General features: G+C 45.3%; 1 protein-coding gene and 1 non-coding gene across 2 annotated transcripts; one reads left to right on the forward strand and one right to left on the reverse strand.

Annotated features, from left to right (window-relative positions):
• The first annotated feature begins 8,995 nt into the window (after positions 1–8,995).
• On the forward strand, positions 8,996–11,829 carry LOC109746480 (urease accessory protein G). Its single transcript, XM_020305604.3, has 7 exons — positions 8,996–9,178; positions 9,272–9,475; positions 10,110–10,170; positions 10,492–10,693; positions 11,042–11,163; positions 11,292–11,396; positions 11,487–11,829. The coding sequence occupies exons 1-7, from the start codon at positions 9,105–9,107 to the stop codon at positions 11,568–11,570; spliced, it is 852 nt and encodes a 283-aa protein (XP_020161193.1). The 5' UTR covers positions 8,996–9,104; the 3' UTR covers positions 11,571–11,829.
• A 179-nt stretch (positions 11,830–12,008) lies between these two features.
• TRNAR-ACG (transfer RNA arginine (anticodon ACG)) lies at positions 12,009–12,081 on the reverse strand. Its single transcript has one exon. It is a non-coding gene; the product is annotated as a tRNA-Arg (tRNA).
• Between the last annotated feature and the right edge of the window lie 3,735 nt (positions 12,082–15,816).

Here is a 15,816-nt window from a genome sequence, read left to right on the forward strand (position 1 = left end):
TTTTGATTTTGTTTTAGTTTTTGTTTCATTTTAATTTGTTTCTTCTTTAAGGATAATACCAATGGCACTAATTCATTCCTTCTTGGGAAACTTTTATATTTTGAAATTCCACAATTATGTGCTTATTCTTGCATATTATAAAAACAGCATTTTTGTGTAAATTGAGTTCGAATTTTGTCATTTTCTTTATTTCTTCTCAAAGGGTAATACCGTTGCCACATTATTTTGATTTGTTTTAGTTTCTATTTCATTTTGTTTCTTCCATAAGGTTAGTACAAATGTCATTAATTCATTCATTCTTAGAAATAATTTTTATTTAATTTCCAACATTATATTCTTATTTATGCATATTATAAAAGCGCAATTTCTATGTAAACTGTCTGCAATATTTATCATTATTTGATTTTTTTTCTTTTTTTTTTCTTTTCGAAGGGTAATGCTAATACCACTAATTCATTATTACTTAAAAAACTTTATCATTTTTATTTTGTTTTAGGTTTTATTTTCTTTCTTCTTTAAGGGTAATACCAATGCCACTAATTTATTCTTTCTTGAAAAAATATTTTCTTTATTTATTTATTTTTAGTTTTTTATTATTCTGTAAAGTGGCGCCACCACAAGCATTAGAATTTAAGGCGACTGGCCTTTTTCTTCTTTTGGTTATTTTCTATATGGGCGAGCTATTTAGACATAGGAGATACGTACATGGCTTAGATGTATTGAATCGTCGACGCCCATTGCTCACACCAAACTTCAAGCTCGAGATGGAGGAGTGGAGGCTAACGAGCGAGGGTTTCGTTTAGGCTGCAGCCGCCGCCACAAGGAAATTTTTTGGGCCCCTCGTCTTTGGTTGCCATTTTGGTGATAAGAGGTGGGGGACCTCGCATCTTTAGGAGTGCTACATTCTTCATCATCGTCTAGTAATTATCGTATTTTGTGAGAATAAATTTACTTTCTTTCTTTTGATGGTGCCATGAGGTTAGAGAGTTTCCAGTCCTCGTAGATCTGACTATTTGGATATGATGAGTTTAGGTTGGTGTGTCATTTTTTTTGTTGGTTTGATCCTTTGTGAAGTTGAAGTGTTCCATCAACATCATGATGAAGATATTGTGATCTGATGTCCTGCACTTCTAGGGGGTCATCCCCAACCCAAGTACGTTCATCGATCAAGGCTTTACATCTTTTTGGATGGGCGACTGAAGGTGCTTTCAAAAATCAATATAGGTAATATTCGTGCGGGTAAACAGTGACAACATCGTTGCTCCAATTGCTGCATTTTTATCGAAATCTTTGGAGTATTTCTTCTAACAGAGATTGATGCAGTGAAGAAGGTGTTTCCAAGAGATTTCGGCCCCGTTTGATAGCAAAGTTTTTTCAAAGTATTCTGATAATACTACAGTTTTTTAAAATACTACAGTTTAATTTACTGTGAGGTGTTTGGCTATCCAAAAAAACTACAGTATTAATACTGTGGTATTTCCAAAACCAGAGTATTTTCTCTGTCAAATAAAAAGAACCCCACACCTCTTTTTTTTTTAAACAGAGCATGCAAAAGAAACGGGTGTCTTCAACTGCTTCCTCGCTCCAAGCCATTGCCGCGCCGCCATCTCTAAAGATCTTCTACTTCGGCGGCCATGAACAAACCAAGAGACAGCAAATTAAAGAACAGTAGTGAATACACTGATCGTCATCCTTCTGCCTCTCTGCACAGGCCGCCCATTACCTCCTGGCTATGTACCTTGCCGTAGACTATGCGGTGGAGGCCACGCCGCGGAGTGACCCTCGCACGACGACGAATCGATGCTTGGCACCGCGAGGCCATGGAACGTTGTCATGGTGGAGAGGCTGCAAAGAAACACCTGGGCGCGGCGGGACGACAATACACGAGGAGTCAGTGGCACAGAAGGCTTGGAGCTAGATGTGGACATGACGAACACCATCTTGGCCACCCGTTTACAGTTCACGGTCAGCTCCTGGTTCCCCTCGAGGATGATATAGATGAAGGTCGGGCCGTTCAGTCCACGCTCACTTGTGCAGCTTCCGACCAGCAACGCCATGTGCAGAGAGTGACGTGTTACCTCCACGCGCAGCTCCACCATGACTCGACGGTGATGAGTCGGCTACTTCGTGTTGCTGAGCGTCCTCCAAGGGAAGCTACAAGCCATGTCTATGGCCGTGCAGTGCCATTCAGTTTGTGCATGCGGATGATAAATGTGCATGGCCCATCAGTTGCATGCAAACTCATTTTACATCGCTACATACGGTGCTAGCCAAACGGGTAGCTGTATTATCAAAACTCCAAAGAAGTTTGATATGTCAAAACCATGGTATCTTGCACCAATGGGTTAAAATACTGCAGCTTTTCAATACTCTGTTTTTTGCAATACTTTGCTATCAAAATACATCCTATTGTACTCCCTCCGTTCCTAAATATAAGTCTTTTTAGAGGTTCCACTACAAACTACATATGAATGTATATAGATATATTTTAGAGTGTAGATTCACTCATTTTGCTCCGTATGTAGTTCATAGTGGAATCTATAAAATGACTTATATTTAAGAACGGAGGGAGTAATTCTTCGTCACAGGAGTTACCCTGTATTTTGTTGGATCTTAGATTCGAATCAGTGTGCATATAATTGTCATGAATATGAATAAAATTAGTGGTGTTTTAAAGAAAATGTATTGAATATCTGAAACCGGTGATTATTATTTTAAATTTAGTTTTAACGTCACTCCGATCTGAGTAAATTGCACAAAACCATCACTTTGAGGGCTAGGTTTTCAGAAAACACTAGGTTACAGTTTCTTGACAAATTGCACCATGTCTCTCGTAAACATTTTGCAAAAATCACTGATCGGCGGATAAGCCTCGATTAAGCACGCTTATGACAGGTGGGGCCCTTTTTTGCCTACGTGGCGTAACATTTCATGCCAGATCAATTTTAATTTGAATTTACAAACTAGTCCTTACAATTTACACAGACACCCCTGAATCAAAAAGAAAAAAGCCGCCACTCCCTTCGATCCCTTCTCTCCCTTCGATCCCCATCTCTCGCTTCGCCGCCAGATCCTCCGCTCGGCGCCGATGCACAGGAGGCCGGGCAGCCACTCCCTCGCCTGAGCTGCCGTGGCACCTACACCAATTGAAGTGGAAGCTTATGATAGTGATCATGAAACTTCGGATCAAGTCACTACCAAACCTCGTAGGACGACGAGGATGCGCACTACTTCAGAGTAATGCGTGATCCTGTCTTGGAAGTCATGTTGCTAGGCAACAATGAACCTACGAGCTATGGAGAAGCGATGGTGGGCCCATATTCCGACGAATGGCTCGAGGCCATGAAATCCGAGATAGTTCAGTGCGGTTTAGAATTGTGGCACCAAAGACGTTTTGAAACGTCGCAGAACATGTGAGATGTTCCGAAGACTGAAATTGGGATTTCAGACTAGTGCCCACGTCAAGAGGTATGAGACCTCTGACAAGTTTCTTAAGCCTGCAAACTAAGGGAGAAAAGCTCAATCGTTGAGCGTGTGCTCAGATAGTCTGAGTGCCACAATCGCTTGAATCGAGTGGGAGTTAATCTCCCAGATGAGATAGTGATAGTTCTCCATAGTCACTGCCACCAAGCTAGTAGAGCTTCGTGATGAACTATAACATATCAAGGATAATCATGATGATCCTTGAGCTATTCGCGATGTTTGACACCGCGAGAGTAGAAATCAAGAAGGAGCATCAATTGTTGATGGTTAGTAAAACCACTAGTTTAAGAAGGGCAAGGGCAAAAGGGATACTTCATGAAACAGCAAGTCGTTTGCTGCTCTAGTGAAGAATCCCAAGGTTGAACCCAAACCCGAGACTAAGTGCTTCTGTAATGAGAGGAACGGTCACTGAAGCAGTACTACCCTAGATACTTGGTAGATGAGAAGGCAGGCAAGGTCGACAGAAGTATATTGGATATACGTTATATGAATGTGTACTTTACTAGTACTCCTAGCAGCACCAGGGTATTAGATACTGGTTCGGTTGCTAAGTGTTAGTAACTCGAAATAAAAGCTGCGGAACAAATGGAGACTAGCTAAAGGTGAGATGACGATATGTGTTGGAAGTGTTTCCAAGGTTGATGTGATCAAGCATCGCATGCTTCCTCTACTATCGAGATTTGGTGTTTGCGTTGAACATGATTGGATTATGTTTACCGCAAAACGGTTATTCATTTAAGAAGAATAATGGTTACTCTGTTTATTTGAATAATACCTTCAATGGTCTTGCACCTAAAATGAATCTCGATCGTAGTGATACACATGTTCATGCCAAAAAGATATAAGATAGTAATGATAGTACCACATACTTGTGGCACTGCCACTTGAGTCATATTGGTATAGAACGCATGAAGAAGCTCCATGTAGATGGATCTTTGGACTCACTCGTTTTGAAATGAATGAGACATGCGAACCATGTCTATTGGTATATATGCATGAAGAAACTCCATGCAGATGGATCGTTTGGACTCACTTGATTTTGAATCACTTGAGACATGCAAATCATATCACATGGGCAAGATGACTGAAAGGCCTCGTTTTCAGTAAGATGGAACAAGAGAGCAACTTATTGGAAGTAATACATTTTGATGTATGCAGTCCAATGAGTGCTGAGGCATGCAGTGGACATCGTTATGTTCTTACTTCACAGATGATTTGAGTAGATGCTGAGTGTATTTACTTGATGAAACACTAGTCTGAATTATTGAAAGGTTCAAGTAATTTCAGAGTGAAGTTGAAGATCGTCGTAACAAGAGGATAAAATGTCTGTGATATGATCATAGAGATGAGTATCTGAGATACGAGTTTGGCACACAATTGAGACATTGTGGAAAGTGTTTCACAATTAATACCGCCTGGAACACCATAGTGTGATTTTGTGTCCGAACATAATAACTGCACCCTATTGGATATGGTGCATACCATGATGTTTCTTATCAAATTACCACTATCATTTATTGGTTAGGCATTAGAGACAACCGCATTCACTTTAAAAGGGGCACCACGCAATTCCGTTGAGACGACACCGTTTATAGAAACCTAAGTTGTCGTTTCTTAAAAGTTTGGGGCTGCGATGCTTATGTGAAAAAGTTTCAGGCTGATAAGCTCGAACCCAAAGCGGATAAATGCATCTTCATAGAATACCCAAAAACAGTTGGGTATACCTCCTATCTGGAAGCAAAAGTAATTGCTTCTAGAAACGAGTCCTTTCTCGAGGAAAAGTTTCTCTCGAAAGAATTGAGTGGGAGGATGGTGGAGACTTGATAAGGTTATTGAACCGTCGCTTCAACTAGTGTGTAGCAGGGCACAGGAAGTTGTTCCTGTGGCACCTACACCAATTGAAGTGGAAGCTTATGATAGTGATCATGAAACTTCGGATCAAGTCACTACCAAACCTCGTAGGACGACGAGGATGCGCACTACTTCAGAGTAATGCGTGATCCTGTCTTGGAAGTCATGTTGCTAGGCAACAATGAACCTACGAGCTATGGAGAAGCGATGGTGGGCCCATATTCCGACGAATGGCTCGAGGCCATGAAATCCGAGATAGAATCCATGTATCAGAACAAAGCATGGACTTTGGTCAACTTGCCCGATGATCGGCAAGCCATTGAGATAAATGGATCTTTAAGAAGAAGACGGACATGGACGATAATGTTACCGTCTATGAAGCTCGACTTGTGGCAAAGAGTATTTTCACAAGTTCAAGGAGTTGACTACGATGAGTTTTTCTCATCCGTAGCGATGCTTAGGTCCGTCGGAATCATGTTAGCATTAGCTGCATTTATGAAATCTGGCAGATGGATGTCAAAACAAGTTTCCTTACCAGTTTTCGTAAGGAAAGGTTGTATGTGATACAATCAGAAAGGTTTTGTCGATCCTAAGGATGCTAAAAGGTATGCTAGCTCCAGCGATCCTTCCATGGATTAGAGCAAGCATCTCGGAGTCAGAATATACGCTTTGATGGAGTGATCAAAGTTTTTGGGTTTATACAAAGTTTGTTGGAAACTTGTATTTACAATAAAGTGAGTGGGAGCGCTACAACATTTCTGATAAGTATATGTGAATGACATATTGTTGATCCAAAATGATGTAAAATTTCGGGAAAGCATAAAGGGTTGTTTGAAAGGAGTTTTTCAAAGGAAGACCTGGATAAAGGTGCTTACATATTGGGCATCAAGATCCATAGAGATAGATCAAGACGCCTGATGATACTTTCAAAAGACAGCACACCTTGACATGATTTTGAAAGAGTTCAAAATAGATCAGCAAAGAAGGAGTTCTTGGCTGTGTTACAAGGTGTGAGTATTGAGTGAGACTCAAGACCTGACCACAGCGGAAGATAGAGAAAGGACGAAGGTCGTCCCCTATGCTTTAGACATAGGCTCTATAGTATGCTATACTGTGTACCGCACATGTAGTGTGCCTTGCCATGAGTTGGTCAAGAGGGTACAATGGTGATCCGGGAAAGGATCTCATGACAGCGGTCGAACTTATCCTTAGCACCTAGTGGATTAAGGAATTTTCTCGATTATGGAGGTGGAAAGGAGTTCGTCGTAAAGGGTTACGTCGATGCGAACTTTGACACTAATCCGGATGACTCTGAGTAGTAAACCGGATTCGTATAGTAGAGCAATTATTTGAAATGGCTCCAAATAGCGCGTGGTAGCATCCACAAGATGACATAGATATTCGTAAAGCACACGGTTCTGAAAGGTTCAGACCCGTTGACTAATAACCTCTCTCACAAGCATAACATGACCAAACCAGAACACATTGAGTGATAATCACATAGTGATGTGAACTAGATTGTTGACTCTAGTAAACTCTTTAGATGTTGGTCACATGGTGATGTGACCAGTGAGTGTTAATCACATGGTGATGTGAACTAGATTATTGACTCTAGTGCAAGTGGGAGACTGTTGGAAATATGCCCTAGAGGCAATAATAAATGGTTATTATTATATTTCTTTGTTCATGGTAATTGTCCATTATTCATGCTATAATTGTATTGTCCGGAAATCGTAATACATGTGTGAATACATAGACAACACCATGTCCCTAGTGAGCCTCTAGTTGACTAGCTCGTTGATCAATAGATGGTTACGGTTTCCTGACCATGGACATTGGATGTCGTTGATAACGGGATCACATCATTAGGAGAATGATGTGATGGACAAGACCCAATCCTAAGCATAGCATAAAAGATCGTGTAGTTTCGTTTGCTGGAGCTTTTCCAATGTCAAGTATCTTTTCCTTAGACCATGAGATCGTGCAACTCCCGGATACCGTAGGAGTGCTTTGGGTGTGCCAAACGTCACAACGTAACTGGGTGACTATAAAGGTGCATTACGGGTATCTCCGAAAGTGTCTGTTGGGTTGGCACGGATCGAGACTGGGATTTGTCACTCCGTGTGACGGAGAGGTATCTCTGGGCCCACTCGGTAATGCATCATCATAATGAGCTCAATGTGACTAAAGCGTTAGTCACGGGATCATGCATTGCGGTACGAGTAAAGAGACTTGCCGGTAACGAGATTGAACAAGGTATTGGGATACCGACGATCGAATCTCGGGCAAGTAACATACCGATTGACAAAGGGAATTGCATACGGATTGATTGAATCCTCGACACCGTGGTTCATCCGATGATATCATCGTGGAACATGTGGGAGCCAACATGGGTATCCAGATCCCGCTGTTGGTTATTGACCAGAGAGGCGTCTCGGTCATGTCTGCATGTCTCCCGAACCCGTAGGGTCTACACACTTAAGGTCCGGTGACGCTAGGGTTGTAGAGATATATGTATGCGGAAACCCGAAAGTTGTTCGGAGTCCCGGATGAGATCCCGGACATCACGAGAGGTTCCGGAATGGTCCGGAGGTAAAGATTTATATATGGGAAGTCTTATTTTGGTCGCCGGAAAAGTTTCGCGCTTTATCGGTATTGTACCGGGAGTGCCGAAAGGGGTCCGGGGGTCCACCAAGGGGGTCCACCAGCCCCGGGGGGCCACATGGGCTGTAAGGGGTGCGCCTTGGCCTATATGGGCCAAGGGCACCAGCCCCAAGAGGCCAATGCGCAAGAGATAAGAGAAAAAGGAAGAGTCCTAAAAGGGGAAGGCACCTCCGAGGTGCCTTGGGGGGGAAGGACTCCCCCCTGGCCGCACCCTTCCTTGGAGGAAGGGGCAAGGCTGCGCCCCCCCTCTCCCTTGGCCCTATATATAGTGGGGGGAAGGGAGGGCAGCAACATCTAAGCCTTGGGCGCCTCCCTCCTCCCCTGCAACACCTCTCTCTCTCTCGCAGAAGCTCGGCGAAGCCCTGCCGGAGACCCGCTACATCCACCACCACGCCGTCGTGCTGTTGGATCTCCATCAACCTCTCCTTCCCCCTTGCTGGATCAAGAAGGAGGAGACGTTGCTGCACCGTACGTGTGTTGAACGCGGAGGTGCCGTCCGTTCGGCACTCGGTCATCGGTGATTTGGATCACGGCGAGTACGACTCCGTCATCCACGTTCATTGGAACGCTTCCGCTCGCGATCTACAAGGGTATGTAGATCCACTCCTTTCCCTTCGTTGCTAGTAGACTCCATAGATGCATCTTGGTGAGCGTAGGAAAATTTTAAATTATGCTACGATTCCCAACAGTTTTCACTTTTTGACAAAAATGTTGGGGGTGTTTTCGCTTTTTTACCCATCTAATGCTGTCTTTGGTAAAACACTATGCCACATCAGCGAAATAGGGGCCCATCTTTCATAAACGCACTTAACCGAGCCAGATCCGCCAATAAGTAGTTTTTGTAAAAAGATTACACAAGACATGGTATAATTTGTTAAGAAACTGTAACCTAGTGTTTTCTGAAACTCTAGCCCTCAAAGTAATGGTTTTGTGCAATTTACTCCTCCGATCTCCCAGCAACAAAAGGAAATGGAAAAAACACGTCACCAAAAGAATCTAGCAGCGTCATCCTCCATTCCTCCTCTTGAGGTGAGAATCCCAGAAAGTCAACCAACCGGCGGAATCAAAGTCTTATCCTTCCACTCTCCCAGCTTTGGATTCCGTCCATGGCGTCCCAGGATCACCACCACCACGGCGGCCACTCCCACGACGACGACCACCATCACCACCACCATCACGGGTGAGTCTACTCTACCCGCCTCCGCGTCCCCATTCTCGCCGTCCGCGCAGCCGACTCAACCAGCGCCTGTTCTGCTCTGCTTTGCGCTTGCAGGGATGCCGCTGGGAAGGGGACGGGGGCGGGGTCGTGGGTCGGGGAGGACGGGCGCGTGTGGCACTCGCACGACGGCCTGGCGCCGCACTCCCACGAGCCCATCTACTCCGCCGGGGACTTCTCCAAGCGCGCGCCGCCGCTCGACTCCCGCAGCTTCGCCGACCGCGCCTTCACCGTCGGCATCGGCGGCCCCGTCGGCACCGGGTACGCCCAGCTTTTCTCCTGCAGTTGCTTAGGTGGCGGACTGGCCGTTATGCTGTGTTGTCCGGCGATATAGGAGCCGTCTCAGCTGCATTTTTCCTCTGAATCTGCCTGTGTTTCCCGCGCAGTGTCGGTGCAGATGTCGAGTATAAGCTATTAAACTTTGGAGATAATTGTGGATGCATGTACTACAAACATTTAGCCGCTGAAAAAATGTTGCTTTGACCACAAATTTGATGTGAAATGTTGGAGTTATTCTTGGGCAGAATAGACATTATATGCTCCGTTTCCTGGTGTGATTACTGATTAGTGAACACGGCCATATGCTAAGGGATTTTTCTGATTTTGCCAGCAGAGATGCCTCCTCTGCTGTGCTGACAGCCACGCACTGTTTTGTTGTTCTTGCCTCCTTGATGCGGTTATATTTCCCTACCAAAGAATAACATCCTAGCATTTTGGAATTCGGAAGCGAGTTCGGGGGGTCTGGTCAATTCGAAGAAATTTGTGCACAGCCTTTTTGTGTTGACGAAATAACCTCATGTGGTGAAGCAAGGGTTTCTAATATTTCATATCATAGCAACTATGAAATGATGAAGTGAGATGACCCCCACATTCTTCTCTGTTTTGCCTTACGCAGGAAGACTGCCCTGATGTTAGCACTCTGCACTTCCCTGCGTGACAAATATAGTCTTGCAGCGGTATGTACCATGGTTCTACCCTGTGCTTCTCTTAAGATTGCCTAAGCTGTTATCTACTTTTCTGGATTAAACTGCACCGTTTGCCGCATCTTTGGGCATCCAACTGTCACCATCATACCATCCAAAGATATATTCAGTTGGTCCTGTTTCTGAACTGCACACGGTTGATTCATAAAACAGGTCAATTTTTTTCTGTGGGCGCCAGCATAACATTCTTGCGATATTTTTCTTAAACACAAATACCTAATAGTCTCCACCCTGTATGCTTGAATTATATGACACCCTTAGGATTTCTCTTTCCTTGCTTTTTATTATGTGCAGGTCACAAATGATATATTCACAAAAGAGGATGGAGAATTCTTGGTCAAGCATGGAGCTCTTCCTGAAGAGCGTATACGTGCAGTTGAAACTGGAGGCTGCCCTCACGCAGCTATACGCGAGGACATCAGCATAAATCTGGGCCCTCTGGAGGAGCTATCCAACTTGTACAAGGCCGATTTATTGCTCTGTGAATCTGGAGGAGGTATTGCCCCTGTTGAATCCCACATTGGAAGGCTTATTATCGTGTGTGTTTAGACCGCCTTGGTGTTCTCAGTTTACTGTTTGGAAAATGTCCTGTATCCTCTTTGTTTTGAGATGAAACCTGTATCGTTGTCCATAATCTTGTTTAGGAATATCAGCGTGTGCCGTTGATTGTTCTCAAGCTATTTTGTTGTATCTTGGCATTAGTTGAACATCTCATGATCTCTTTGCTTCTGGATATTGGGTGGCTGAACAGTATCCTCATGGCCCAACTTCTGCCGTTTTATGATAAGGTCCATGATCACTGATCAGGCACTAAGAAAGCTACTTTTGTGCATCTTGTGTGCAGATAACCTGGCAGCCAACTTCAGCAGGGAGCTAGCAGACTACATAATCTACATCATCGACGTGTCTGGCGGGGACAAGATACCAAGGAAAGGTGGCCCTGGTATAACCCAGGCAGATCTTTTGGTGCGTTCCTACCCTCACCAAACCACTCAACTTCAATGCAAACCCGCACTGTCAACTGATCTATCCTGTCACCTGTTTGAGACGCACCCACCAGTTTCACCAACTCGGATCGTTCGTTCCAAATGCAGGTCATAAACAAGACGGACCTCGCCTCCGCGGTTGGAGCCGACCTGGCGGTGATGGAGCGAGACGCCCTTCGGATGCGGGAAGGAGGGCCCTTCGTGTTCGCCCAGGTTCAACATCAAACCATACATGCCGTTCTCTCTTTCTTGTAATGGTCAGAATGCCATGAACCCATTCTGCTCTGTGCGCCGCTGGTGCAGGTGAAACACGGGGTCGGCGTGGAGGAGATCGTGGACCACGTGCTGCGGGCCTGGGAGATCGCCACCGGCAACCGGCGCCGATAGAGAGGCTCCATCATGTGCCACGTAACTTTCGGGCATGTGTTAATGTCGCCCGCACACGTAAATTGTGGAGCCGGCTTCTTTTCGCCATGAATAAACCACGCGTCGTGTAGTACTGCACGCTGAAAAATAGCATTGTGTGCTTGGCAGCGTACTGCTGCTAGGAACTGAACCCGAATGCCCTGGGGTGAGTTCTTTATGTAACTTGATCAGATGCATGGTCCTTGATGGGAATTAGTAATAAGCAAAAAAAGTTTGTAAATGTGACGTTTGGCATTGTCGTCTTCGCTGTGCGACGGGCACCCTGGAGAAACAAACAATAAGGTTGTTTTGGATAATATAAGATGGTTTGTTTATGGCATCTTGAAGCATATTAAAGCAGTAGAACAAAAGTGCTCTGCTGCAGCTCAAAACGAGGAAGAAAAGGAAAAACAGTTGAAGCGACTCCGCTGGGGATCGAACCCAGAATCTCTGGTTTCGTAGACCAGCGCCTTATCCATTGGGCCACGGAGTCCTTTGATGGTGAATTTGGGAAACTATCGAAGTAGGTCTTGAAGCCATAAGCAGGGAATGAAGAAAGGTAACAGTGCTCAACACTACATCTAAGTGCGAAAGCAAAATTATCCATGAAACTGTACATATATGTAGGGAACATCCACATGTACGCCCTTGCTTGGTTACACATGGATCGGTGCCCTATCATGTTCGGTTAACTCATGCCCCCCTCCCTACTAGCAGGATACAAATCATATCGGAGGATCCAGATTCTTATTTTTTTATAAGTGAAGAAATCATAGTTTAGATTCGCTGATGATGGGGCGGAGTAGGAGATGAGCTCAACCTGTATCAAAGGCTTCACCCTTGCTCCCAACTGTCAACTAGTGGGCTTTGATGAAGGAAAAGATGGCTTTGGATAAGAATGTAGCCCCATTGCCTCTCGGCCATGGTTTCCCAGTAGAACCTCAATTCACCCAAGTTGTTACAGAATCGGAAAAAAAAGAAGTGGGTTTTCACACAACTTGCTCATTGTGCTGGTCTCACTTTTCTATCTATTTGGTCGAGCCAAAAGAAAAGAACAGAACAACCGGTGGCGAAGAGTAGAGTATAACCAAGGAGCTTTCATTGTGCATAAAGGACCTAAAGGAAGACTGTGCTCTGAAGTATGCAATGAGAGTTTTGTTTAAAGAACACTTGGCCTTACCCACTTCGTTTTGAGCCATGAAACGCATGTGGTGGTCATTATCCTAGAAAACGTAAACCATTTTCTTGACGCTAGGGTGGATCCTATAGAGATACCACTTCCTCATGAATTTATCTTGAATCGAGACCTTTTCGGTCAACTTAGTACATGTTCCTAGTCCTTGTTGGAAATATGCCCTAGAGGCAATAATAAATGGTTATTATTATATTTCTTTGTTCATGGTAATTGTCTATTGTTCATGCTATAATTGTATTGTCCGGAAATCGTAATACATGTGTGAATACATAGACCACAACGTGTCCCTAGTAAGCCTCTAGTTGACTAGCTCGTTGATCAACAGATAGTCATGGTTTCCTGACTATGGACATTGGATGTCATTGATAACGGGATCACATCATTAGGAGAATGATGTGATGGACAAGACCCAATCCTAAGCATAGCATAAAAGATCGTGTAGTTTCGTTTGCTAGAGCTTTTCCAATGTCAAGTATCTTTTCCTTAGACCATGAGATCGTGCAACTCCCGGATACCGTAGGAGTGCTTTGGGTGTGCCAAACGTCACAACGTAACTGGGTGACTATAAAGGTGCACTACGGGTATCTCCGAAAGTGTCTGTTGGGTTGGCACGAATCGAGACTGGGATTTGTCACTCCGTGTGACGGAGAGGTATCTCTGGGCCCACTCGGTAATGCATCATCATAATGAGCTCTATGTGACTAAGGCGTTAGTCACGGGATCATGCATTGCGGTACGAGTAAAGAGACTTGCCGGTAACGAGATTGAACAAGGTATTGGGATACCGACGATCGAATCTCGGGCAAGTAACATACCGATTGAAAAAGGGAATTGCATACGGGATTGATTGAATCCTCGACATCGTGGTTCATCCGATGAGATCATCGTGGAACATGTGGGAGCCAACATGGGTATCCAGATTCCGCTGTTGGTTATTGACCGGAGAGGCGTCTCGGTCATGTCTGCATGTCTCCCGAACCCGTAGGGTCTACACACTTAAGGTTCGGTGACGCTAGGGTTGTAGAGATATGTGTATGCGGAAACCCGAAAGTTGTTCGGAGTCCCGGATGAGATCCCGGACGTCACGAGGAGTTCTGGAATGGTCCGGAGGTGAAGAATTATATATAGGAAGTCAAGTTTCGGCCACCGGGAAAGTTTCGGGGGTTACCGGTATTGTACCGGGACCACCGGAAGGGTCCCGGGGGTCCACCGGGTGGGGCCACCTATCCCGGAGGGCCCCGTGGGCTGAACTGGGAAGGGAGCCAGCCCCTAGTGGGCTGGGCGCCCCCCATGGGCCTCCCCCCTGCGCCTAGGGTTGGAAACCCTAGGGTGGGGGGCGCCCCACTTGCCGTGGGGGGCAAGCCACCCCCCTTGGCCGCCGCCCCCCCTCCAGATGGATCTTGGCCGGCGGCCCCCCCTCCCAGGGGGCCTATATAAAGGGGGGGAGGGAGGGCAGCAACATTACAGCCTTGGGCGCCTCCCTCCTCCCCTGCTACACCTCTCCCTCTCGCAGAAGCTCGGCGAAGCCCTGCCGAGACCCGCTACATCCACCACCACGCCGTCGTGCTGCTGGATCTCCATCGACCTCTCCTTCCCCTTGCTGGATCAAGAGGGAGGAGACGTCGCTGCACCGTACGTGTGTTGACCGCGGAGGTGCCATCCGTTCGGCACTCGGTCATCGGTGATTTGGATCACGGCGAGTACGACTCCGTCATCCACGTTCATTGGAACGCTTCCGCTCGCGATCTACAAGGGTATGTAGATGCACTCCTTTCCCCTCGTTGCTAGTATACTCCATAGATGCATCTTGGTGAGCATAGGAAAATTTTAAAATTATGCTACGATTCCCAACAGTGGAATCATGAGCAGTTGTGGGTGTTGATGTTGCCAATTCTTCTTGCCGCTACTAGTCGTATCTTGTTTCGGCGGTATTGTAGGATGAAGCGGCCCGGACCGACCTTACACGTACGCTTACGTGAGACAGGTTCCACCGACTGACATGCACTAGTTGCATAAGGTGGCTAGCGGGTGTCTGTCTCTCCTACTTTAGTCGGAACGGATTCGATGAAAAGGGTCCTTATGAAGGGTAAATAGAAATTGGCAAATCACGTTGTGGTCATACGTAGGTAAGAAACGTTCTTGCTAGAAACCTACAAGCCACGTAAAAACTTGCAACAACAATTAGAGGACGTCTAACTTGTTTTTGCAGCAAGTGCTATGTGATGTGATATGGCCAGAAGATGTGATGAATGATATATGTGATGTATGAGATTGATCATATTCTTGTAATAGGAATCACGACTTGCATGTCGATGAGTATGACAACCGGCAGGAGCCATAGGAGTTGTCTTTATTATTTTGTATGACCTGCGTGTCATTGAATAACGCCATGTAAATTACTTCACTTTGTTGCTAAACGCGTTAGCCATAGAAGTAGAAGTAATCGTTGGCGTGACGACTTCATGAAGACACAATGATGGAGATCATGGTGTCAGGCCGGTGACGAAGAGGATCATGGTGCCCCGAAGATGGAGATCAAAGGAGCATAATGATATTGGCCATATCATGTCACTATTTGATTGCATGTGATGTTTATCATGTTTTTGCATCTTATTTGCTTAGAACGACGGTAGTAAGTAAGATGATCCCTGATGATAATTTCAAGAAAAGTGTTCCCCCTAACTGTGCACCGTTGCGAAGGTTCGTTGTTTCGAAGCACCACGTGATGATCGGGTGTGATAGATTCTAACGTTCGAATACAACAGGTGTTGACGAGCCTAGCATGTACAGACATGGCCTCGGAACACACGCAATACACTTAGGTTGAATTGACGAGCCTAGCATGTACAGACATGGCCTCGGAACACGGAGGACCGAAAGGTCGAGCATGAGTCGTATAGAAGATACAATCAACATGGAGATGTTCACCGATCTTGACTAGTCCGTCTCACGTGATGATCGGACACGGCCTAGTTAACTCGGATCATGTTTCACTTAGATGACTAGAGGGATGTCTATCTGAGTGGGAGTTCA

Source organism: Aegilops tauschii, chromosome 1, assembly GCF_002575655.3.
Source record: "Aegilops tauschii subsp. strangulata cultivar AL8/78 chromosome 1, Aet v6.0, whole genome shotgun sequence".
Classification (NCBI taxonomy): Eukaryota; Viridiplantae; Streptophyta; class Magnoliopsida; order Poales; family Poaceae; genus Aegilops; species Aegilops tauschii.